At 35.2% G+C, this 27,635-nt stretch overlaps 1 protein-coding gene across 2 annotated transcripts in view; it reads left to right on the forward strand.

Moving 5' to 3' along the window:
* Positions 1 to 27,635, forward strand: part of CWC27 (CWC27 spliceosome associated cyclophilin) — a 136,665-nt gene that overhangs the window by 94,496 nt on the left and 14,534 nt on the right. For both annotated transcript variants that reach the window (XM_068667969.1, XM_068667968.1), the window contains exons 11-13: positions 6,037 to 6,130; positions 18,690 to 18,799; positions 21,631 to 21,734. In XM_068667969.1, coding sequence (XP_068524070.1) covers positions 6,037 to 6,130; positions 18,690 to 18,799; positions 21,631 to 21,734 — 308 coding nt within the window. The remainder of the gene's footprint in view (positions 1 to 6,036; positions 6,131 to 18,689; positions 18,800 to 21,630; positions 21,735 to 27,635) is intronic.

Genomic DNA, 27,635 nt, shown 5'->3' on the forward strand with positions numbered 1-27,635 from the left:
GTAAATGAGAAGCTCAACATGAGCCAGTAGCATGTGCTTGCAACCCAGAAAGCCAACCACATATATGTACCCTGGGATGCATCAAAAGAAGCATGGCCGGCAGATGGAAGTAGGTGATTCTCTCTTTCTATTCTGCTCTCGTGAGACCATCTGGTGTGCTGCATTCAGTTCTGGGGGCAGCACAAGAAGGAAATGGGCTTATTAAAATAAGACCCACGAGAATGATCAAGGGGCTGGAGCACTTCTCCTGTGAAAGGCAGAGAGAGCTGGGTCCGTCCAGCCTACGGAAGAGAAGGCTCCAGGGTGACCTCATTGCAGCTCTTCAAAATCTAGAGGAGAGCTTATAAAGAAGGTGGAGATAAACTTTTTGCTCAGACAGACAATCTCAGTACAAGGCAGAATGGGTTTACATTACAAGAGTGTGGTTTTGGATTAGATATTAGGAAGAATTTATCTTCACAGAGGGTGGTAAGGCACTAGAACAGGTTGCCCAGAGAACTTGTGGATCCTTGGAGGTGTTCAAGACCAAGTTGGATGGGGCTTTGAGCAACTTGGTCTGGTGTGTAGCATCCCTGCCCATGCAGTTGGATGATATTTAAGGACCCTTCCAACCCAAGCTATTCTGTGATATGATCTATATGGGACAGAATGCTTTGTTCGGTACACTCATAGGGAAAAAAATAGACTAAAGTTATAACCAATGCTGGTTAGTATAATTTTGTAATTGGTAGATTAACTATGTTGCCTTTTGGAGAAAGTGGAGGGATGGGACAATACTGTTTTAAAGAGTTGACCTTTTTTTTTATTTATAAAAATAACTGAGTTAGTACAGTGTTTGTAGTACAGGCAGATTTGTACCAAGCATTAGTTTACGATCCACTGCTGTTCTTGTGTTTATTTAAAAAGAGAAAAAGCCTTTATAAGAAAATATTAGGGTACACGAGGAGAAACGGTTGCAAATAATTTGAATCAAATTAATTGTGTTATAAACTGGCTGGGTAGCTGGGCCCAGAGTAGAATGGATTTAAATCCAGTTGGAGGCCAGTCACTATTGGAGTCCCACAGGGCTCGGTACTGGGGCCGGTCCTCTTTAATATCTTTATCGATGATCTGGATCAGGGGATTGAGTGCATCTTCAGTAAGCTTGCAGATGACACCAAGTTAGGTGCGTGTGTCGATCTGCTCGAGGGTAGGAAGGCCCTGCAGGAGGATCTGGATAGGCTGGACCGATGGGCTGAGACCAACTGTATGAAGTTCAACAAGGCCAAGTGCCGGGTCCTGCAGCTGGGGCACAACAACCTCAAGCAGAGCTACAGGCTGGGAGATGTGTGGTTGGAAAGCTGCCTGGTGGAGAAGGACCTGGGGGTATTGGTTGATAGTCGACTGAGTATGAGCCAGCAGTGTGCTCAGGTGGCCAAGAAGGCCAACAGCATCCTGGATTGCATAAGAAGCAGTGTGGCCAGCAGGGTGAGAGAAGTGATTGTTCCCCTGTACTCAGCTCTGGTGAGGCCGCACCTCGAGTACTGTGTTCAGTTTTAGGCCTCTTGCTACAAGAAGGACATCGAGGTGCTCAAAAGAGTCCAGAGAAGGGCAACAAAGCTGGTGAGGGGTCTGGAGCAGCTGAGGGAGCTGGGATTGTTCAGCCTGGAGAAGAGGAGGCTCAGGGGCAACCTTATCTCGCTCTACGGGTACCTTAAACGAGGCTGTAGCGAGGTGGGGGTTGGCCTGTTCTCCCACATGCCTGGTGACAGGACAAGGGGGAATGGGCTAAAGTTGCGCCAGGGAGGTTTAGGTTGTATATTATGAAGAACTTCTTTACTGAGAGGGTTGTTAGGCATTATTGGAATGGGCAGCCTAGGGAAGTGGTGGAGTCACCATCCCTGGAGGTCTTTAAAAGACGTTTAGATGTTGAACTTAGAGATATGGTTTAGTAGAGGACTTGTTAGTGTTAGGTCAGAGGTTGGACTCGGTGGTTTTGGAGGTCTCTTCCAACCTAGATGATTCTGTGTGATTCTGTGAATAGCAAGTGGTCAGAATGCAACAAAAATCTTAAAATGCAACCAAATGCCAGGTTATACAGTTGGAAATCATAAATGCAGGTTGTATCTGCTGCATAGTAAAACCTTTGAGTGACATCTTGGAAATAATTGGATAAGAGATGGGTTTAGAGTCATTTGGGGAAATAATGTGAGTGCTCAGTGAAGTCATGACATTCTATTATTTTGTATTTCATTGTATTCCATTGTGAGTTAAAGCTAAGGTACAAGTATGCGATTAGCAGAGCGCTACCGGAATGTCAGCACCCCTCGTTGTGTCTAATTTTGAAGTCTATATTCCAACGGGATTCTGGAAATGGTGCAGGAAGTTCTGAGGTAAAGAGAAGTGATTAAAATTAGTAAAATATCATTTCTTTTAACTTGAAGAAATACAAATTACTTAGCTTGCTGAAGAGAAACATGAGTAGTGACTGAGGTAACTGTAGGAAAGATGATAGTTTCCCCATGCATGGTGTCTTAAAGGTGAAATAAGAGATCAACGTGCAGTGCCCCGAGTTTTCATAGTATCTAGATTGTGGAGTTCCCATCAGTCAAATTGATACGTACTGATCCACAGTTGAGCCAAGAATTAAAATGAATTCCTAGACTTGATCCCTTTAAGATTTTCTAGGTAAAACAATTTAATTCTTTTTCAGGAAGTCAATTAAGAATTCTGGAGTTACACATTTTCTTCTGAAACTGTTTTCCTTAATTTTCTGCAGATATTTTTTTTCTCATAGTGCTTCTTCAAGCTAACTTTCCTAGAGAGTTTTGGTAATGTTGGAGAAAATAAATACTGTCTATAATTCTTGTTTTCAGAAACGTTCAATATATAATTTATTACACATATGCATGCATATATACACATGTACACACATACAGTTATTTTTTGCTTATCTCGAATATGGAACAGATGGTTGAGATAGTTGATGACCATTATGCTTGGCCATAGAATAGTATAAGCCTTTTGTAAAGTTGTTTAACAGCTGTTATCTTTCAGGACTTCAGTCAGAAAAAGATACTGAGGGTTATGTAGACAACAGATTGTAGTAATTCGAGAAAAATACTTAGGCTAAGCAACTTCAGATAAAAGGTTAAAAGCTGTTGTTTACATATAAGCTAGTGCTAGCCAATATTTCAGAAGTTATGGAAAGTTACGGCTTTTATTTACTGTAAAATGCACTTCACATCCAAAAGCAATAAAAATCACTGCTATTTGGAAATTTGGTCCATGTTTAGAAGGAGTATCTCCAAGCCAGAATCCAGCTTGGTACTTAAGCAATTTTATTGAAGTGCTCTTTGCAAAATATGGAGATAAAAGATTAGAATTTTGAAAGAATGAGTTGCATTTCAAAATTTTCAAAAAATGAAATTTGGGAAGGAAATGATTTGTATTTAACATTTGTACTGCCACTTAAGGAAGCAAAAATGAAGTTTTGTTTTATTTTGTTGCATTCCATTTGTGGATGAGGGGATGAGTAGGCTAGGGAAGTGATTGCATCTGTTTTGGAAGTCTGTGCTGAGGGAGGGAGGAAACATTACAGACTACAGGAAGGGGAAAGAAGAGGAAGAAGAATGAGTGAGAGCAAGAGAAACGTCTGTAGCATAACAGTGGGATCAAGAGGGCAGTGAGAAGAGCCTACACCCGACACAGCTATGCCTCTGCAGTGACAAAAACTTTCCAGTGACAAGAGGCAACAGTGCAGTGCCTACAAGCTGAGAAACGCGAAGGTATATAAAATGTCAGCAAATTTACTGCACACAAAGACCTATGCTTCAAATATGAAGCATGAAGGTACAGGCTGATTTGTAGTCCCTTATTTTGATTATGCTGTACTTCATCAATTTAATGGTTTTCCATTTCAAGAAGTTGGTTATTTCTCATTCTACACCAGTAAGTCTGGCTTCTGGCTTTCCTATTAATCAGTTATTGGGGCTTCCTCCTTAGCATGTAGGTTTTTTGAGTTGCCTCTCTCACCTACCTAACTTTGTGAAGTGACCCTAGAAATAAAAAATGTAGGAAGTTCAGAGTCTATATTCTTGAAGCCAAATATCAAAGTTGTATTTTGACCTAGTACTGATCATAGAGGGAGCTTGAAAAATTACTTTATAATTAGGCTGTAAATGAATTAGGACCTTCTGTGTTCTGTTCAGAAACCTCTTTCCACTGGAAAAACAAAAGGGAGATAGGAAGGCTGAATAGTTATCAAGAGATAGGTTCTTCTTCTTCCACAGTACTTTAAGATAACTGAGAGTGTGTCCCTCTTACAGAAAGCCTTTTGATGTGCTGGACTGTTGTATTATAAGTGCCATTTGTAATCCACTCTTGATGAGTTGCAAAGAAGAATTAGTTTCTTCCAGGAGGAAGAGAGAGAGCAGAGTTGTATTGTACCTGGCTGCATACTTTGGAAATACAGAGAAGAAATCCTATAGTTACCAGGCACCTGGGATATCTTCACAAGCTTTTTGCTGCCACTTTTAATGAGAACTGAATATATCTTTTTAACTTTTATTGCTGTAAATATTTCAGATGTGTAATTTTAATTGATACGTATGTTATTTTGCCAGAATTCTGTAAGAAATACCTTCTTGTAATATACTAGATTGGTGTAGTGATACAGCTTGCTTACTGCATTATCCAAAATTTACATAAATGTTACAGAGTAATTTGGGTTTACAAAGTCTCCTAACACTTTCCTTGTTTTTTGTTTTTGTTTTTTTAAATCAGGATAGAAAAGTAGAGCTGTATTCTCATGTAAAAGTTGTTAATCTTCCTCAGTATCGTTTCTGGCAATTAAAAATAAAGATTTACTATTTTTTGAGTACCTTTGCAATGACAGACTTCTAGTACTTTTCACAAGCTCTGTCTTTGTACATACACAAATGAAAATAAAATTTGAAAGAAGTCATTATCCCATAGTACCAAGACTTTGCTTAAGGAAAGTAACATTGTAATAACAGAGCTGCAGGAAGGTGCTTGCATGGCATATTCCTTCATTGTAGCTATTTTTGTTAAGCACTGACTTTGAATACTAAATAAATGAAAACTTACATTTTGGAAAAAGTGGAAAATACAGGTTCTGACACAGAAAAACTTGAAGCAGTTACCAGTTCTTTCATACTGGTAACCAGTATGAACAGCATAAATAGACATGAACTGAAATTCAAGAAATTCCACTTAAATGTACAAAAAAAGCTTTTTCACACTGAGGGTGGTGAAGCAGTGGAACAGGTTACCCAGAGAGGTTGTGGAGACTCCGTCTCTGGATATTTGAAGTCCTGACTGGACAGCGCCCTAAGCGATCTGCTCTGATTGGCCCTGCTTTGAGAAGGTCACTTGGACTGGATGGTGTTCAGACATCCATTCCAACCTCAGCTATCTTGTGATTCAGTGAAGACAGACATTGTATTTGATGTTAATACACAGTCTTGCAAACTTTTGGTTTCTTCTTTCTAGTTATTTCTGGTTATTTGTTGTAACATTTTAAAACTAAATTAATTTTCATATGTAATATTTTTTCCTGGCATACTTGTCATGTCTTTATTATGTATCAACTACATTGTCTGTCCATCTAAGAAACCCAGGATGCTAGAATTTATTACTTCAGGAAACTGAATTAGAGAATACATGTAATATTTATTTGGCACTGCCTCTCTTTCAAAATCTCTTTGTGTGGTTCTTATAGCTTAATATTACAATATTAAATTAAAAATACAGATGGGAGTTCTTTGTTTTATTATTCATATCCTTGACATATTTCTAATGGGCTCTTAAAATAAGTGATCTGTTATGTTCTTTTGTTGTCTTTGCTGATGAAAATATGAACTTTTCTAGGTTCTAATTGATTTTTAAGCCATCTTCCTAGCATCAGTGAGTCAGTACATTCTCTTTGTTTATATTAGAGATTTACTGCCCATTAATTTTGATTCTGTTTCTCCTGAGTGGCTTTACATTCCTAAAAGATTAAATTCTTGTAAATATTTTTCCCTTTGCAGTGAGGAGCTACGGAAAGAAGCACGACAGCTGAAACGTGAACTGCTGGAGGCAAAGCAAAAAAAAGAAGAGCAGGCTTTAAAACCCAAAGAAAAGGAAGGTAAGGTTATAATATAGCAGGTGTTGTGTGGATCTCCAGTTAACAATACAGTTTTAAAGTTGTTTAATAGTTTTGCGTTTCAGATGGATATATTGTTGAAATGTTGCGTTTTTTTGCCCCAGAAAATTAGTTTTCCTTAAGAATGAATGGATACTAGTATATAAATAAATTAGACAGGTAGCATTTGTTCTTTCAAATGTTCTTCAGTTACGTATGTATAGTTGGGCAGGCTTCTGTATTTGAAATAATTTTTTTCAAATAACTGATTTAATTCTTTAATGGGGACCTACCTATTCTGACCTCCAAAATGGAAAGTATTCCTGACTGTCCAACTGGAGTTGTCTGGAGTTGCTGGACACAGTTCTGGAGTGGGTTCTTAGTCCAGTTCTCAAACAACATAAAAAATCTGAAAGAAAATGTGAAGTCATTGCCAGAAAAATTTCCATTACTCTACTCTGTATCGTTTATCATATCATTTTTTATACAAATTCGAAAGTAGAAAGCATAACAATTGTTAGAAAATGTTATGGATTCTCTTGAATCTCTGAGCTTGATCAATAACCAGTTTGGCAAATTAAAAAATACAGTATCTGGAATTTGTATATGAAATCTGTCACCATATTATACAAAGTAGTGGCTCTGAAAAGCTTCTAGGAATCATACTGTCACTAAATAAATATAAGCTCTTGTTGGCAAGACACTGAATGCAGTCATTGGACACGTTAAAAAAGGAACTGCTAGTGGAAGTGTAGAAAAGAGAGTAGTTCTTATGTACATATATGATAAATGATAAAGAGTAGTGCCATGTATGGCAATTGTAATACCATTGCTTAAACATTATCCCTGTTCTGGTGCCAGTTACGTCAGAGGACTTACTGTAGAATAATTTGAGGAAATCCACTTTACAGTGACAGACTAACTTAATACTTGGATACCACTGGTAGATACAACTGTGGCACAATATTGAATGATACCTTTTATTCAAGGACAGGTATGGGGTGGGGAAAGAAGGAATGGCAGCTTTATGTATCAGCTGTTTGGCGGGGGTTGTTGTGTGTGTATGTGTGTGTGTTTTTTTTATTTCATTGAATTAAATAGCATGTACGAGATTAACCCGTTGAAAAACTGTAGGTAAGAATTAATGGTAAAAATAGTCCTTGTTTTCCTTTTTGTGAGTACTGTCAGAGCATAACTATTTGTGTGTTTCAGTATTGTTGAAAAAGATATATGGCAGGAAAGAAACTATTCAGAGGGTTCTTGGAGTACCTAAGTGAAAATTATGAAAATAAACATATTCTAAAATTGAAGACAAAATGAAGAAGATGTTAAATGAGATGCAAATAGTGAAGGGCAAAATGATTAATGAAAATACAGTAACACTAGAAGAATAAGCAAGAAAAGAGTTGGTTTTCTTTGGCAAAACAAGAAGGAACTGAGCTTGAATGCTTGTTTTAATTCAGTCTTTAGCATAGCAGTCAGCTTTGTTCATATGGTTACATATGATCAGTGACATAAAGGAAGTATTCGGGTACAGAAAAAACAAACTAGAGACTACTTAGATAAATCAGATGCATTAAAATCACTCAAACTTGATGGAATTCAGTGAAGCATATCAGAATTGGCTCAAGCAGTCCCAGAGACATTAACATTAATAAAATATTAAAAGAATTCTTTAAGAGAATTGTTTGTAATCAAACTGGAAAGCAGGATTCCCAGGAATCTGTTTATCAGTGGTCTGGAGAAGACAGCAGATTACCTTTATTCAATTTTCTGGACTAAAAAAATATATTGGTCAGGGAAAGGGAAGACAAAAGGAAAATAAGAAAAAATGCAAATGTTAGCACAAAGTATGTATTTTCACATGCAGTTGTCAAAATGAAGAGCTGGATGGCTGTCTTTCCTTGCACTAGCCCTGGTCTGTGTTGAAGCTTTTACTGACATGATTTGGTTTGTTAAGTTGGAAGAAAGCTGTTCCTTTTTTGTTCCAATTTTGTATTGGATTAGTAGATTGAATCAGTTCATAGAAGATTAAAACCACGTAAAGGTAAATGGAATATGTGATTAAGAAAGGGGGAGGTCTGGTGGAAAAAAATGATAGTAAGTGGCTTGTATCTCTCTTAGAAATGATCAGTTGTATAAATTCAAGATGTTAGGTAGCACTTATGCAACTTACAAGCTAATAAATATAGTGCCATGCTATTGAAAAAGACTCAAACAACAACATAAAATGTGTAAAGTAGCATGTTGTATGCCAGAGAGACTTGTTCAATCTGAGTAGGTCTTCATCTCTAATATATTGCTCAGTTTTGGCCATTCCACTTGGAAAAAAAAGATATTGAGATTTATTAAAGGAACACAGAAGAGAGTAACATCAGTGACGATCTGGAAAGCATAACATTTGAACACTGTAGGAAGAGTGGCTGTTTAGTTTAGAGCAGAGATGACTTTGTAAAGGAAGCCATGTTAAATACCTTCAAGAATGTTAAAGGCTACCATGGAGAGGAAATTATTCTTTGTAATTCCTGTGGAGAAGACAAGAGATAATAGGTTTCAATTACAGCTAAAGGGATTTAAGTTAAATGTTAGGGAAAACTTCTACTGGTCTTGATGACCTACAGAGTGGAAGTCTGCAACAGAAGATTAGGCAAATACTTCTTAAGACTAGTTTAAAAAAGGTTGAGCCTGTCTTGTGGGTGGGATGGGCTTAGATGTTCTGTGTTTCTAGATTCTGTGAAGAACAACTTCTTAATAAATCAAAAGAAATATAAGATGTGACTTGGAAGAAGGTTTTGTGGGGGAGGAGAAGCTAAGCGTCTTGCTAACAGTGATGGTAGTTAGGTGGAAGCACTAGGGAAGGTATTGTGTTTAGCATCACTGTTCAAATCATGCAGTTAAAATAAACTCTTGGTTGTAGGTCTGCCAAAATTATTGAGTAAGGTATTATTGTCCTTGTTTTGTTTCTTGTACTGGTACTCAATATAAACTCAATACTCAATATACTCATAGCTTATACTGATACTCAAGTGAGTTATCTACATCCTGAAACAAGCAGGTCAATATCCTAATGATGTTTTCTTTTTTGGTGAAGTGTTACACAAAGAAATGTAATTCATCATATGATCAAAGGAAGTAAATATTCCTGATGGTAGAGAAACTGCTGTTACAAAATGCACACCAAAAGAGTAAATGAGATTCATTAGAGACTCATAATGAGACTCAAATGAGACTGATTAGACATGCTTGATATGGTCTTGCAGAGGAGTTTAAAATGGCCAATTTTCATTTCCATAGTCTACCCACTGCTTTTTCAAAATCATTCTTTAAAATGTCATTCACATGCCTAGCAATTTGTTGTCACTTGAATCATACAAAACTTATAATCTACATGGAAAGAACAAGTACAGTTGTGTGATAGGTAAGTTTCTGGTAATAGATGAAAGAGCTTGTATACTTCAAGAACAGCAGGGAAGAGTTGAAATTTTAATAGGAATATTAGCTAAAACACAGATCTACACAGTGTCTTTACCACAGACCAGATGTGTGCTTTTGGATGATGCCACAGTGGAAGCTGTGTTCCAGGAGTACACCTGATGAGTTCCAACTGGTAGTCCAAAATGAAACAGTCCAAAGAGTATGTATTGAGCTGATCAGGGCCTCAGCAAAACTGTTTTGTTCCTGTTTCACAGTGTTATTTGTTAAAATTGAAATACTCAATGTTTTACTGTCTTTCATGAGTTTCATCATTATAACAGGTGACCTAAAGACACAAAGTGATTCAGATCTAACTCTCTGAATTTAAAAAAATGTTTTTAATGTCTTTAAATGTCTTTACTCAAAAGAAAACTTGTTTTCATCCTGGAGCTAAAAGCAGTTTTTTGAAGTTTCCCATTTCCACTCTAGCCAAATACTCGCATTATCTCTCAAGTCTTTTAGAACATTTGAGTTCTAAAGCATCAGTTTTAAACAAGATGCTGGTTAAAATTTTGAATTTATGTTAGAAATCTAAGTACCAGCCTGTGACTGCAAACCTAATGCTACTGCCTTGCAGTAATATTGTAACAGTAATTTAAGAAGTGTGATATCATTGAGCAAAGACCTCTAAACTTGCTTAATTATATTAATTGTGGAAACACTTGGAGTTGTTTGTAAGGTTTTATAATACTAGCATGATGTAATATCTTAAAATAAAACTTTGTTCTGTGTAACATCATCTCAGTCGTAATTTATGGATGGTATGTATTAAATTAAAACAGGATTGAGTATTCACACTGGATCCTATGACTATTGGGAAAGCATTATTAGAAAACTGAATTTGTTAATCATCAACAAACAAAAGTGAATGTCACTAACTAATGATTTTAGTACAGGAAGTACTAGATTAGGGAAGGGGAAAAAGATGTGAAAAATGACACTGAAAATTGAGAGTCATATTGAAGTTTTAATATTTCTTTAAAGAAAATAATTTCACAAGTTTAATAAATTGGGAGAACCATGGTGGTGTAAGCTGTTTCAGGTTTATACTAGAAAAAAATGGGCATGAATTTGTATGTGATGCAGCTGTGATCTTGTTGCTACAAAGGTGTTAATTGTAAAAGAACAGTTGTATTATTGCACTTGGTTCCAAGTATCATACCACCAAAAAAAATGTGGAGCAATTAGATACAAACGGAAAAAGAAAATAGCAGAAGACAAGATTAACTCATTAGGAGATATTCAAAGATGTATGGAGTTTAGGTAGGCTGTTGTGGAATCTTAAGTATTTACAATGGTAAATACAAGGAATTAAGAAAGATACTTTACTGTAAACAACCATTTACAATTTAAGGATAGCACAAAAGAATCATGAAACACTTAGCTTGAATAAAATCTAAGAGCAGTAAAACACAGTGTAGTACCTGAGCAAATAATTTTGCCCCCAAATTTTGGGGGGACATTTATCTCATTAAAAGCATTTATCTCAGTTCACTTGGTGAATTTTTAATCAACCTGAGCTTTCATCAGCAAAGCAGAGCTCTCAAGAGCAAGATTATTTACCGAATGTGTAAAAGTTTACCTATTCTGCATTAGTTTACATTCAAGAAATCGCATATATTTAAAACAGTCTACTGTCAAGCAGTGACTGAGCAAATGATTGGTCCTTTGGCGACCCAGGAGTTGGACTTGATCCTTGTGGGTCCCTTCCAACTTGGGATGCTCTATGATTCTGTGACCATAGCAAGAGATTTTTCCACTGTTCTTTCCCTGTCCTCTTGGGGGAGTGTGGAATGGAGAATGAGTTGTGACATGCTGGATCAGGTATGTCTATGCAGATGATGCAGACACTTACGCAGTGTCTGCCTATGTTCTGAGCTGGCTTCTTTAGGAAAAAATACTAGTTCAGAAGCTATGCAACTGCATTAATATGGTATTCTGCTTGATTAATAAACACTGCATCTCAGCCAAAATTTGCAAGCGTACGTATAGAAATTAACTGAAGAGCACAAAACAGGATAAGAATGAGGCCTAGGTCATACTGGACCTTTTGCAGGATCAGGGCTGAAACTGAGGTTAAGGTACTGGCTGATGAATGGGTGGAGAAAAGACACATCCACTGGCAGATTAGTATTGGTATCACATCTTTAAATTGTTCTTTTTACATACTATGTTTTGTTCTTTTTTTTTTTTCCATATTCAGAGCATTAGACTAATTAAGGAGGATTGTGGGGTGAAAATTTAAGTGTTTACATTGTTTCAAGAGGATAGAGATTTAAAAAAAAAAAACAAAAAACTAACTAATTCCCCCCTTACGTGTTTGATTATAACCAGCCTTCCAGTCTGTGAATAAGATTGTTGACTATGCCAGACTGCTGTCAAGACCTTAGTTTAAATAAGATATTTTTCTTTTATGTGACATTTGCTGCATTGATGCCAGAAATTACATCAAACATTTTAATTTGAGTGCTGAATTACTTCAGCATTTTGAAGTACTTAATCAAGTATTTGAAAAAAGATATACTTAAAAGTTATATTGTGTAAACCTGTGAATATACTTGAAATTTGCTTTAGAGAAATACCATCTGTTTTTTAACTATATGTTGGTTTTAAATAGTTTAAATGTAGTATTTTATTTTTTCTTATTAGAATATTTTTTGTAAACTGTGTGATAATCTGTAGATGAAAATATTTAATTATCACATATGAGAAAACAAAAAAGTCACAGAATAATACCCTAGCAACTAATATAAAAAACAACACTTAAATGTAAGAATCCTACTGGGGCACAAAATATTTTCTACTTTGTTTTTAATTGTAGTAATTGAATTGAATGCTTGAAGTGTTCAGAAAACTCTACAAAGCTAGCAAGGATACCAGTTTAAGATTATGTTTTATTTCTGTTTTATTATTAACTTTGGGTAATGTCAGTGGTACTTAAAGAATTGTTTTATGTCCTGTCAAGATGCTTTCTTGAGGTCTGAGACTTTAAGAGAGTCGTGCACCCTTAAAAACACCGTGAAAACTGCAAAATCCAAATTTTGTTGGTTTGGCAATTCTGTGGCATAAATGTGTTAGATATTAAGATTTCATGGTATATACATGTACAGTGTATCTGCATTATATCAAAGTGTACATCCTGAGTATGTCACTTTTGCAAATGTTTTTGTTTTCTTTCACTATTTCCATTTCTATTTTTTCTCATTTTATCTGTCCTAAAATAATATGCAGCATCCATATTCTGTCTCTTGTCTGCCAAAGTAAATGCTTCTCCCTCTTCTTTCGCTGCTTGCTAAAGAAAAGAGGACAAAAATCTCACTGTAAGCCAACTTTGACTTCAGTAGTAATCTTCAGTGGCTCTTCAGGATTTTAACAAGGCCAGAACTGTAATGACAATAACTGAATAATAGTTTAAGGTGTGAAGGAAACCACAAGTAAAATCAGACAGTCATTATCAGAAACATACTGGAGAGTATGTTATAAATTCTTTCAAGCATAATAATATTAATTCATATTGTATATACCAGAATATTTATTTTTATGTTACTTTACAATAAATTAATGTTATTTTTTTCATAGACATTATTTAATGCTGGAAGAAAAATTCTTCCTGGGTTCTGGAAGAAGTGTATTATCCCTCTTAGGTCTTAATTATAGAAGTGGGCTTTGTGTTCTGCATCCATCACTTCTGGTAGGAATTCCATTTGAATTCCTGAAATATTAAGAAATATCAGTTTTTGGTTTTTTTTTTTGTACTTTGTAAGGATTTTTTTTTTGTAAGTCCTATTTTCTGGAAGAAAAAATATCAAGATTTAAATCTCATTCATTATTTTTTAAAATCAACACTTCATGCCTCTATCATTTCAGAAGAATGCAATGTAAGTTGACTTCTGAAAAGCTGAAATTTCAGTGCTGTAAAACCAATGTGTTTTAGGCCTTGTATTTTAAGGCACAAAAACATTCAGTCATAACTTTCAGTTCAAACAAGAAATTGGCCAGGGTTTTTCAGTTTTCTCTTCTCCCATTTAGTATTTAGTCTAGCTATACCATGCATTCATTGTATTTACATCTAATTGGTCTTCTAAAAAACAAAATGTTTTATCCAAGTTAAATGTGAATACAGCTGAGATGCTGTCAGATGTTAACTGATTTGCCTCTGATTGTTTTGTGCACTTTCCTTGTTATCTTACCTTGGTTATGCATGAACTAATAATTCTAAATGCTAAATGCATCACAAGAGTTAATGGGATTAGTTTTGTCAGAAATGTTTTGTAATGTAAGATACTTATGCCTAGTTGTCTGAAAATCTTCATACTAGCTGTACCTTATCAAGGGAGAAACATCAAAATCCTTCCATTGGCTCTCATCAGCTTGGAAGGTGTTTTTTTGTGAGTTGGTGTGCTGACATTAAACCTTAAGAAACAGCATGCATTTTGTCACAATATATCATTTCTTCCCTTCTGAAGATCAGTGTGTTTCTGGTTATTCTTGCAGCAAATGAAACTGATTTTCATTCCAACAAATGTTTTATGCATAGCTTCATTATCTCTCCCTTAATAAGGGAATAAAATCTCTGGGTCTTACATGGGTTCTGCTTCCTTTATTACAAGGACAGATGTTTTTACATGTTGTTTTTCTAACACGGATACAAATAACAAAATTGTAAAGATCTGAAGTTCATACTGTGGACAATTGTATGCATACGGTCAGTAAAGGATTTGGCTGAAAAATACTGGTACCTTACCATGCACATCAGCAACTGTTGTGCATGTAAAGACAGTGTTCCCTACCTTAATGACAGAATTTGAATCTTGGTAAGTGAACATCAAGCTGAGAAATGAATGTCAGCTTAAACAAGGATCATATTTTTCTGATCTACCACAGTTAGCAGGCCTAGAACTAATATTTACTGTTTATTGTAAAGTGGAAGGTGAAATTCAGTTACAGATTGTGAAATGGAAGTTGTCTGATGCAACTTCTGTTGAGTGTTTACTACACTATTTGATTTACCAGGTGCTGTAGGAATGAATTCTAAAACTTCTTTATCAAGCTTTGTCTTTTGCTCCACTTACTGTTCTGAACTTAGAAGACTGGCATTCAGTTCACCACCTTAGAACAAGTTCTCAGGTCTTTGTTATACTTTTGCAATTTTGTATTTAGAAACTGACATCATTTGAACTGTTCCTAATTTAAATGTGATAAAAATAAACCCTTCTATATTTTTTTTAAATCAATCTCGTCATTTCTGGTTTAAAAACTTATGAATCTCATCTTTAGTTTCAGGCTATCATTGGAAACCATGGCTTAAAAACAAACTTTGAGGATAGATTACATCATCATGTTGGCATCTGTTATTCCTTAAAGGAATATTTCAGGATAGAAGAATCTACCTGAAAAAAATGTAAATTACACAAATGCTGAAGTTTATGTCACAGGAGAATGAAGGGTTTCTTGGTGGTAATTCAGGCTAGCTAAGAGACAGTAGCAATATACTTAGAAATTATATATATATTTTTAATATTAATATATATATGGTATGCATTATATGTGTAATATACTTAGAAATATACCTAAGAATGAAGTGTATTTTCAGTAAAGAAAGTGTTGTGTTTTTTTTCTTTTTGTTTTCCCTAACTTTCCCTAGAATCATAGAATCATTAAGGTTGGAAAAGACCTCCAAGATTACCTGGTCCAACCATCCTACTACCAATGTCACCCACAAAACCATGTCCTAAGCACCATGTCCAAACTTTCCTTAAACACCCCCGGGGACAGTGACTCCACCATCTCCCTGGGCAACCCATTCCAATTCCTGACTACTCCTTCTGAGAAGAAATGTCTCCTCATTTCCAACCTAAACTTCCCCTGGCACAACTTAAGACCATTCCCTTGTGTCCTGTCACTAGCTATCTGCAAGAAGAGGCCAGCCCACAGCTCCCAACTCCTTCATTCCCCAGTTGAAGCTACCTTCATTTCAGGTAGCTGTAGAGAGCCATAAGGTCTCCTCTGAGCCTTCTCTTCTCCACACTAAACACCCCCAGTACAATCAGCTGCTCCCCATAGGACTTGTGTTCCAGGCCCTTCACCAGCTCCGTAGCCCTGCTCTGGACATACTCCAGGGCCTCGATGTCCTTCTGGCAGTGAGGGGCCCAAAGCTGAACACAGCACTCGAGGTGCGGCCTCACCAGAGCAGAGCACAGGGGGACGATCACCTCCCTGCTCCTGCTGGCTACACCATTCCTGACACAAGCCAGGATGCCGTTGGCCTTCTCGGCCACCTGGGCACACTGACGGCTCGTGTTCAGGTGAGCTTCGATTAACACCCCCAGATCCCTTTTCTCTGCAGAGCTTTCCAGCAACTCTGCCCAAAGCCTGTAGCACTGCATGGGGTTGTTGTGGCCAAAGTGTAGGACTTGGCACATAGCCAAGTTGAACCTCATCCCATTGGTTCTGTCCATTGACCCATCTTATCCAGGTCCATCTGCAGGGACTTCCTACCCTCCAGCAGAGCAACCTAATGATGTAATATACACATAATTTTATTTAAACTAAGGAAAAAAATCTTTCTTTGCCTGATGCAATTTACACGTCCTGATTTGATGGCTGTAGGGCACATGTGCAAATTCTCTCTAACTTAAACTACTATTTTCTGCATCCTATACTACTTAAATAAGACATTTTTATGTTATTTCATCACAGTGCCTTCATGTCGTTGTTTCATTCAGTTTTATCTGAATAAATGCTCTTAGATTAAGGAGTTTGAAGCTTAGATATATTAAAGCTAATGTAATGATCTTTATACTTTGGATCAACAAGCTGGTCCTAAGTTTACCCTGCTCAATGTGAAGGTGTAGTCCATCTATAACGCTGTGGTTCCTCTTTTTTCAACTCAAATATGAAAGATTTGGAGTGGCTGTGGGATGCTGACTAGCAGAAATGAAATAGTAGCCGTGCAATCTGCTTTTGCATTTTGAAACAGTATTTTACACTTTAAAATGGTACTTTGAACCAACAACTCTCTTCCAGACACTTTCTTTTCTTTGGTAGTTACCTGAGTTTGTTCATGCAGACACAAAATATTTTTTTCAAAGACTCACTACTTATGAAAGCTGAATATTTTGTTTATATTAACAAATAGACAGTGTTTATGGTTTTGAGTTGTTTTAAAATGTGTTAGAAACCCGTTGTTTTAACAGCTATTTAAAATCCTTCCTGTTATGTTACTTGTGTTTAATGTGGAGTAATAAGTTCTAAGGCCTCATGGAAAAATGCAAGCATATTTTAAGTCTTTGTAACAAAAGGTACAGAAATATGATGCATACAAGTGCATAACAGTTTTGGTTGACTCACTCTGAAGTTAGTAGTTAGTTCAGGTGGATCTGATTATCGTTTGTCTGACTTGTGAAAAGGCTTTCCTAGGAGGCAGAGTAAATGAAGTTGAGGATTATAAAAATTATGACAGACAAAGACCCAAGAAACAATCATCTTAAGAGAAAGCTTAAACTGAAATTTAAATCATTTGCGTAACAGTAAGTGACAACCATATGAGGGTGATAAAAATAAACAAACGCACAACTTCAGGGGAATTTAACCTATATGTATGAGAATTATATTTGAGCTCTACTAGATTAAACTAAAATCTTATTCAAAAGACATGTGTGACTAAGAATCATGACTTTAACTTCAGCATATGTATACTAAAATTTGGATCACAGCACTATAATGTTTATTGCCAGTTTGAGACTGGTATTTTCAAGAACACTTTTCCCACATTTTTCACTTGTCATAACTGAACAATTATAATTACTATGGGGTAGACAGGATTCTTTTCAAAACACCCCTTTAGGTAAATGTCACCTGAAAGGTTGCTTTCTATAGGAAATCTCATGGATTTTAGGTATCTAGATAATATTTTCACTAATATTTAGTCTCTATTTATGTAGCAATATAGTATATGTATATATAAGGCAGTATATTGTTTTCCCACAGTCAACAAGTTTGATTTGATACACACATCTATGCATAAACTAGTGTTCACAAGGGGTTGGTCTTGAATTAAGGATATATTTTAGTAATTAGTAGAAAAGTTTGACACAAAGGGGGTAAAGATGAATCTGAGCCATTATGACTTGTAGTTTTATACTGTACTTTGTTATCCTCTTTAGTTCCTCCAATATTACGCTGCATGAGATTTTATAGTAGATTTTATTTCATTCATTCAGCTGTTTAACCATCCCCAAACGTCTGTGTATATGCATTTGTCTTGTTTGGTCCTTATAGAAGATGACATTTCTTTCTTTCTTCACTAATTCTCTGTCTGCTCCTCATTATATCCAAGCTGTCAAGAGGAAAACGGGGAAAAAGCAGTTTTTTGTATATTTGATGGAAATGTTTTGCCAGTTACTCTTCAAATATATGCATGCAACATGCATATTAGGATAACAAAGAAATAAGAGATTCTATTTATAGGGATATGTAAACAAATATATTTGATATGTAGATACAACTACTACAAATTTATTCCCTCTTATTTTGACATGCTGCATTTATGGACTTTATAGAAAACTTTAAAAGTGAGAGGGAAATTTATTATGGAAATAGAAATCATCTCTGTGTAGCTGTCAGCTATCATCTAAATATCAAGGGTTTGATTTATAGCTTTTTCAACCTACGAAACAGAAAAACTAGCAATTTTTCCATAGCTACAGAACATTAATACAACATACCAGTTTGGCTGCTCCATGAAAAGTGTTCAGAAATGATGGTAAACTTGTTAAAGGAATTTCAGCAAGTTCTTATTTCTCATCTTACCATCAGAGTATTTATTTTTGTTACCCTCCTTTCCCTGGCTTGGTGGTAAAATAAAATTGAAACAAAAATTTTTGGACTCATTCTCTGCCCAATACAGTGTTTTGTTTTTCATTTCAGCAAGTAGCAAATCATTCTATTTGCTGAGAAAGCAATACAGCTGAAACATTTTATGGAAGTGTTGTGCTTGGTATTTCAGAAGTCACAAATTTTCTCCAAAATGCTACTAAATTATAAACGTAAATTTATTTTGTTTAACCATATATGTTTCCTTATTCAGAAGAGGAACCTGCTCCAAATAGTGTTGTTGAAGAATACCTTCAGGAGAAGAGAAAATATGAAGACAAGCGGAAGCAGCAGCCAAAGAAAGGCGTTTCTCGTGAAGATCAGGTAATTGTTTGAAAAACTAGGGAAAAATATTCCAGAAAGAGTTCTGAAAACTATTATTTCTTCACTTGTGTAAAAATGAAGATTAAAAATCCCATGTTTCTTTTTCTATAAAAAGAATCTGTTTATTCCCAAACAATAATAAGTATACCTGTGTGAGTGTGTACTCTGATCACCTATAGATTACCCAGATACACTGATAGACGAAGTTTTTATGTATTTTTTGAAAGTATAATCAGTTTAGTCACTAAAATATTCCAGAAGGAAAAGCTACCCACACAGAGGTATCTTTCATGATGTTTACGAGAATTTGCATTTCTCTACAATGCTTTCCTTGGCACTGTAGCTTGCTGTAAGATAGGACTGGGACAGAAGTTTGCTTATTTGGCATCTCTCCAAAGTGCTGTTTTTTTTTACAGTTTAGATAATGTTTTAGAGATCAAATTCATCCATCATATTAGGCATTTAGAAATGAAAAAAAAAAGTTTTTAACTGAACTATAAAAAGAAAACCATTTTTAAATATAATTAAAAATATTTTGCAGTCAACATGTATATAGACTTCAGTATGCAAATGTAATCAACTTAAAGTTTGACATAAATATTTATTTTTCTAAAATAGACAAGTTTGAAACAGTTAAATATATGAAACTACCTCTGAAGATTTTATATTAATGTAAAATCTATGTGGTGCGTCAAATGCATGGGTCTTTAAGTGCATGTCAATTCAGTTACAAAGATGTTCGTATTCAATTGTTGAAGCCAGAGAGATTGGAAACTTGAGGCTTAAAAACTTCAAAGCGGCGGCTGGCAAATCTTTATATTTGCAGCAAGCTGATTTAGCTCAAAACTAAGAACTTTGTGGAAACTTTGTACATTTAGAAATCTGTTCACTCTGAATTAAAGAGTACTAAAGATCAGTTGGCAAAGTGGATCAAGGAATTTAAAACTACTTCTAGTGAATTTGGATCAGCCCTGTCCTGGACATCCTAGGAAAACAAGATAAGTTGACAAGATACTTTAGTCATCTTAATTTTTATTTACGTAGCCTCGTTAGAAACTATTCATCAATAATCAGTCATCTGGTCATCAACATCATTGACCCTTCAATAATTAATAATCAAGTTCTTTGTATGCCATTTCATTTGTGGTGGGCCTCTTCTAGCCTTGCAAACCTCCTACCTGGTCCTACAATACAGTTCTATCTTCTGTCCTCTGTACAAGAGTAGGAGAAGATAGGGAAAGTATGTGTCTCTTTAGAATACCAGACATTGCACATCCTGACCTTATAATTTTGCAAGGGTCAATTTATGAAGTTACATGATCCACCTTATGGCATCTAATCATTCACTGCAAAAAATGCCTTCTAAGACACTTTGAAATTATTTTTATTGACAGGTCTACTTACAAAAATGCTGGCACCAGAGTAAATTAGGCAAGACACAAGGAATGTGGTTTTGATTGGTCACAATTTCATGTAAAAAGGGTTAGTTTGTTTTCATCTGATGGCCTGAGCAGAGATTTGCTCTTTCAGATGTTGTAAGCATTTGTCTGCAGTAACGTGTAAAACTGCAGAACTTGAATGATTCACAGACTCAAGTATTCTATAAATTTTCCTCTCTCCCATCTTAAACAGAAGATTAAACAGAAAATAAAGAAAACAAATGCAAACAAAAAAAAATCCAAAACCTGCCTTTGGCAGTGTTAAAATGTGTTTTTGAAAGAATTCAAAAGCCAGGAAATTCCTAAAGTTAAGATTGCTCCCAGAAGGAAATTTGATTCCAGTGAACACTTCTGGTATTTCCTATTTCTGTTTTCTATTCTTGTTTAGTTTTTATTCTTTTAAATTTGAAAAACTTGACCAAACAAAACTAAATAGCCATACAGAGGTGTTTTACAACATAGGTGGCCAACCTATCACCTACAGATCAAATGTAGTTTACCACATAAATTCAGTCAAGCACTTATTCCCTGACGCTTTCCTTTCCAGGAATGTCTCAAATATCAGCAAGAAATAAGCTGCGGGTTGTGCAAATTATTCTTATGGTCTGCCCTTTTTATGAAGAGCCCTGTGACCCCTCTACCACTGCAAAGCTTAGGCATACAATTCTTGTGTAATCGACATCTCTCAAGTGATCAGAAACAAGACCTGTGATAGGATCTTCAGATGTCACCTGAATGTCAATGACATTTTGTAGCTGAAAGACTGGGCAATGTCAGCTGGAGAATAAAATACCAAATATAAATCAATATGAGCTTAATGTATGTAGCATAAGGATCTGTATCTGTAGAAGAAGTTAAGGTGGTTCATTGTATTCAAGTCTAAAGCTTTGAATTTTTTTTATGTCAGTACAAAATTAAAAAGATCAGCAATGTAAAAGTATGTAAGTATCGGCCAAGCTAGGTCTTCAATACATAAGTCATCTGTAATTTATGCAATGTTTTGCTTTACTAGATTAAAATGGCAGGTTCAAGCAGTAAAATTTGTTGTCAGTGGTTAGTGTTGTTTAATCAGAGGTTTGTATTCTGTAAGTATAACCACAATATTTTTTTTCCTTAAATATGCATGTTTATTTCATTAGATGGCCATACAAGTGCTCTCAAATATGTATCCCCAGCACTGCACACTCTCTCACCGTTGGTGCTCTCACTTGTGGTGTCTCTGACTCTCTCGCTTGTCTCTGTCTGCAGTGTTTGTTTTCAGTTCATAGAACAGTTCTTTCTTCCATCTTATTGTACTGTGTCTCAAAATGATAATAGTTTGAATATGTTTTATATACCTATTGTTATTTATAGATCTATGTAACTTCCTTAAAACCATGTATTTAATTTCAGACACTGGCACTATTGGACCGGTTCAAATCAAAGTTAACCCAGGCAATTGAAGAAACTCCTGAAAATGAGATTTCTGAACCTGAAGTAGATAATGATGAAGGCTGGTAAGTTTTACAGATTTGGATTTCTGTGTTTATTACTGGTCAGATCTGAGTTAGGAATAATCACACACTTCGTTTTTCGATTGTTTTACAAACCAGTCTCTTTTTTTGATTTAATGAATCCTTCTTCTTTCATATCCCTCTTACTACCATTTTACTTTTTAGTGGCACATTTAGTTACTTGTTTCTTTGCCTTATTTCTTCTTCATTACAGCATTATGAGGAAAGAAGATAGCATGCTTTCTGTGCCAGTTATCTCCAGCAGGAATGAGTTATGAAGGGAGTTAGCACCACCTTTGAATTTACTCAGTTTATCACCTCTAGCTAAACTTCTCTATGTGTTCTGAAACCCTACTGCACTAGCATGGTCTTACTGTTAAGCCTAAATTTAAGGAGTAGCGCAAACACCAGATGTGTTTCTGCATCAAAGAGTTGATGCATCAGGAGTCAGCTAAAACATACTGGTTTAGTACTCTGGAAAATAATGCAGTACAGTAGGAAACGTTTTGCCTTGTAGTCTTAAGTCCTAGAAAAACTGTGGAGTGGTAAGTATTTTAAAGACTGATGGATAAGATAGACTCACCTGAAATGGAGGGTGACCCCAACAAAGCAGGGTAGCACTGGAGTTGATAAAGTGCTGCAGAAGTTGTGACCTCCACAGTCAAAGAAGCAACCTGTACCATGTTTACTCATGTTAATCTTTCATCCAAAGAAGCCACATTAAGTAGGGAATGGGAAAAATCCTTATGATTTCAATTGTGATCCTGCAATCTTAGACAGGAAGCTTTTCAATGATAATAAAAAATGCTTTCATGGAATAGCTATAAAGAAGGTTTTTTTTAGAAAATGTTTTATACAAACTGGTCATGTTTTTTATAAGGCTGGCAATACAGTTGGTCCAATATAATATCTCTGCCTACAAAATTTTCCTTAGTTGTACACATAAGCTATCACAGCCACAACAGAACTACCACTAAAATAGAAAATTGAACAACAATCCTGGGTGTTTTAAAACACCCAGAATTTCTATATCTCAAATAACTTGAAATGAGTAAGTGAAAATATGTCATATGTCCCTTTATAATCTTCGTAAAGCTTCCCATCTTGGGAGTATAGGAAACCAATCAGATACCTACATCTTCCAAACCCCAAACTAGTACCAGTAACTAGAAAAAAAAAATGAATTACAGTAAGACAAACTAAAATGTACAAAGATGTTCTAAAGTACATTAGAAATCCTTTTTAAATAGGAAATAAATGATATAACTAATTGTTATTAAAGGACCCTATGTGTTTGAGAAGACTTACACAAAGCAGAAAGATAAGCATGCTAATGAAGTGCTTTTTAAGCATTGGGAGGAAATGCAGACCGTCTAAATAAATTAGATTTACTTCCATTTTGTGAATGAAAAAGATGTGCATACGGATCTGAGAAAAGACAACATAAAAAAGAGTGGGAGGGAATATAATGTATGGGAGGCAAAATGGTTTTGTTTTGTTTTGTTTTTACATTTTATTTCATTTTTTTTGTTTCACGTGTTAATTAATGAAAAGAAATTTTTCATCTGGAAGTAACAGGTCAAATTACAATCACCTATAATATAAAAATGGTAATTTTTATACATTAAATCAGAAAATCTTAGACTATTTGTTTGAAGATACTTTCCAAAGAAATTTAACAGAGAAAAAAAAAAAAGACGGTAGGTAATAAAAAGCTGAATTGCAAATTATGAGGCCTAAATGGTCTCATAATGGATGATACTAAAATTTTAGATAACTCAGCTCACTTCTTCATTTTTATTTCTATCATATGAATGAATCATTGCTTATTTTTAATTTAGTAAGATAAAGCTACACAGATTCTGCAGCTTTACAGTCACACCTTCTTGCTTTTCACTGAGTAGAGCTGAGACCTCACAGGGGAAATACTAGGATTTTATTTTTTTCAGAAGACTTTAGACATTTACTAGCAGAAACACTAAAACTAGTAGTACAGCACTTAGCATAGAATTCTTGCAGTCATAAAACAACATATTTACATATGTAGTGCATAGTGAGTACAATATTATTGTGATATTTTTCTCAGTGAAATTTCATTTGAGTTACAGCAGAGGTTATTAAAAATCGTGTTATTCTTTCAAAGCAATAGCTATTCAAACATCAGCAGCAATCTTTTTTGCTTTTTATTTCATTGATTATATTTTTTTCTTATATTCTTTTTTTTTCAAAGAAGAACCAAGAATTTCTCTTAGCTTTATAATCTAAACAGAACTACTGAAGAGGTAGTTTAAAAATTCGGACTCTTTTTCTTAAATTTTCTTTCTTCTTTTAATGTCAACTCTTCTGTCTGGAACGAAAAGAAGAAATACAACCTTGCTTTATTTGCTTTTATTCATTGGCAATTTTAACAGGTAAAGCAGAAAAAAAAATGCTTTGGTTTTTTGTTTTTGAAAATAGAGAAATTAATTTTCCAAATCTTGCCCCTTTCAGGATAAGTTTCATTACCGCTTGTAACTTTAAGTTTCTCTTGTCATCTTCTATTTGGTAAATTCTTTAAATTACATAATCTTCCTTCAGTATGTCTTTTCTATCTTGGGCATTATGCAGCTCTTTGAGGATGAGGTATAACATATGGCATAAATTTTTTGTCCCTTGGACTTCAGGATTTCACTAATACTTTGAGATTCTTCAGACATACCAATGTGCTTTTAAATTCTACAGAAAGTATGCAGCCTTTCCTTTACCTCTGAACACCTGAACAACTGATCTTTCTTTTCACAGTAATATAACCAGTCATTTAAGGACTTGCAAAGTCTAATCATCATTGTTTGTGTTCCCATCTGAGTAACTACTGACATCTAATTGGTGATAATGCTTCTCCCTGTTGGCAATTTAAACTGAAGGATTGTTGTAATTTCAGATTATCAAATTGTGTGTTGGTTTTTTTTTTGTTCAGAAAATAACGTTGCATTCAAAATGGCACTATAATGAAAATTTAGAATAATATGATGCTAAGCAATAGACTTATAATTAACATCATATTATTAGGCTTGCAGTTTGGTAAATTATAGACGAGTCTTGTTCCATTTTCAAAGAATTTACTTCGAAGATAAATAAGTTGTAAAATATTTTTATTTCACAAATTGGCTAGATCCACATACAACATTAGCAAAGCCATGAAGTCTTCTAAAAGGTATTCATGACTGTTTGAATGGCTTGGAGAGTTGAATTTCGTATTTTGGGTTAAAGACTTACTGTCTTCATTTCTTCATTGGATTGGATGAATTGAGATAAGTATAGTGACTTCACATTAAAAAAAATATCTTAATTTCAATATACTCCTCCAAACATGATAATTCTACTCAAAAACAATAATAGTACTTTATAAGATTCATTGTAAATATAATTAGTGTATGGCATACACATATATGATATGCACAAATTATGTGATTCCTCCAGGCTATTTTGTAGATCATGGCTGCTCTTTTTATGGGAAGTGAAAGCCAGCCACTATGCTTCACTCTACTGTCAGGGTGTGTTATCTGAGGTAGAATGATTGCCTCTAAGACATTTTTATGTGTCCACAGGAGTGGCCACACATTGAGGTATAATTTTCATTTTCTGTCAAGATAGAAACCATTACCAATTTGTTATGTTTTCTTTTATTTGGCAAACTTTTCTCTGCATATTTGGCTGAGCTGCTGTATTGGCATGAAGCATAGCAGACGTTTGGGTACTTTTCAGCAGCATTCTACTTTTTATGCAGGAAAAAAAGAAGAAAGAAATATGACTCTATTGTAAACAGTGTGTATGGTGTTTGATAATTATTACCAGATTTTACTGTCTAAGAAGGCATCTGAGGAAGTGTAGTGAAGAGATCTGAAGAGAAATGAATAATACTAAGTTTTAACATGAAATAGCAGGATCTTTGCTGGGATTGCAAACTCTGATGCTAAGTGAGAATGACTATATGTATATGTCTGCGGCAAACAAAACTTAATTTCACCTGCAGAAATCAAAAATATTGAAATAAACATGTTGTGTACTGCCAGAAAGGGTGCTCGTAACAATAAAAGTATCTCCAGAGAAGTAGACATACATTTTTGTGGCATCTAGGTACATCAAGAAAATATGCTGATCATCCTGGTGCACACATTGTTGTCCTTGCAGCTCCATGTGAAGAACTATTGCTTAAGCTTTTTTTAAGATTTGCCAGACTACTTTAGTACTATTTCATCATTATTTTGTATTTATGTACTCTTAGTCCATCTAAGAAAACATCAGATATAGGACTTCATCCTTTACTTTCACAAAGGTTGTGCAGAGTGCAGCAGAGGTAGTTTTGACAGAACATGGTTACTCATTCTGAGCTGGAAGTCTTACCCGGGACTTCACATGACAGACTTCTCCCCAAAATTTAGTGAGGTGTCTTCTGCTTGGAGACTGAAAACTAAACGTGTGACAGCAAAAGACCCATCTGGAAGTACTGTCTACTTGGTACTTCCACTCTAGATTACTGGATATGCCTGAATTTGGAAGTGAAAACACTGCACAGGTTACACTTTATAAAAAACACTGCTACTCATCTTCTTTAGCATTTGGACTTCTACATATATTTTATTGCATACATCTGGCACCTAGTCAGATTGTAGTGCCACTTTGGGACCATGATTATAACATCAAATAGCTACACCTTTAGTAAAAACCAAGTTTCAGTCCAAAAAATATTATGGCAACTGTATATAATGAAATTGTTGATGCAGATCCTGTGAACATGACATAAAATATCTTCCATAGAGATAATCCAGCTGTGAGGATAAAAAAATCCAATGCAGTCAAGTATATTCAAGGATTGACTGCTTTAGTCGATTTAGGCAAAATCTTCCTCTTCAGATAGGATAAAAATGATATTTAGAACTCTGAATTATTTTCCTATTAAGTAATTCTCCACTTAAAAATACATATAGTAACCGTATCCTAATCCATCTATGCATCCAGGAATAAATACTAGAAAGTTTGTAATGCTGTCTATGTATTCTTATAATTGCCACTATTTTATGGAAAAGGAACACTGACAGACAGACTGCACTGACAGACAGTGATACATAATCTCCCTGACAGAAAGGTAGCTGATGTGGGGCTATTGCACTTTCCGCTCTAGGGTTCTTTTAGGATTCTAGCTTTTTGTTCCTGTTATGAAGTGTATGGGTCAATTTAATGATGGTTATCTGTTGTTATCTATAACTTTGTTATCTGTTTCCAAGAAAGGTAGAATTAGATCTTCTGCTGCTAAGAAATGAAACATTTTCCCAGATAACTCATCTTTCTAAGAAATATCTGTTTATTCTCATTATCAAAAATACTGCTGTTCAGTTGGTAAGAGATTTCATTTCTGAAGCCACCAAGAATACTGATTAATCATAGAGTTAACATCAGAAAAGGGCCAGAAGGGGACCTCCAAGCGTAATTACACCGTTTCCATAACCCAATGGACAATGTATCGGCAGTGCATTTTTCTTACTGTTAGTCACATTTATTCACTGGAAGTCCAATGACAGAGATTCCTCAGGCAATCTCTTGTAGTGTTTAAATGTGCCTACTGGTACAGAATATTTGTATGTAATCCACTCTTCCATGTCATATGAGTGGATTCTAGAAAACTGTTCGCTGTCTCTTTTTCAAGATGCTTTTTAGCACACTTGAAAATAATCACAAGCTCATCTCTTTCAGTTGGACAAAAAAAGAAAACTTTTTAGTCTTTCTGCAGAGATTATTCTTTCTCAATTTGTGATCGTTCTTCCTGAGTGGTTCATCTCTCTTTCAAAGCATGAAATTCAAGACTAGATACAAGTCTTTGTCAGTGTTGAGTGAAAAGACCACTTTATTTGTCATTTTTTCTTTTAT

Source organism: Anas acuta, chromosome Z (genome assembly GCF_963932015.1).
Source record: "Anas acuta chromosome Z, bAnaAcu1.1, whole genome shotgun sequence".
NCBI classification, from domain to species: Eukaryota; Metazoa; Chordata; class Aves; order Anseriformes; family Anatidae; genus Anas; species Anas acuta.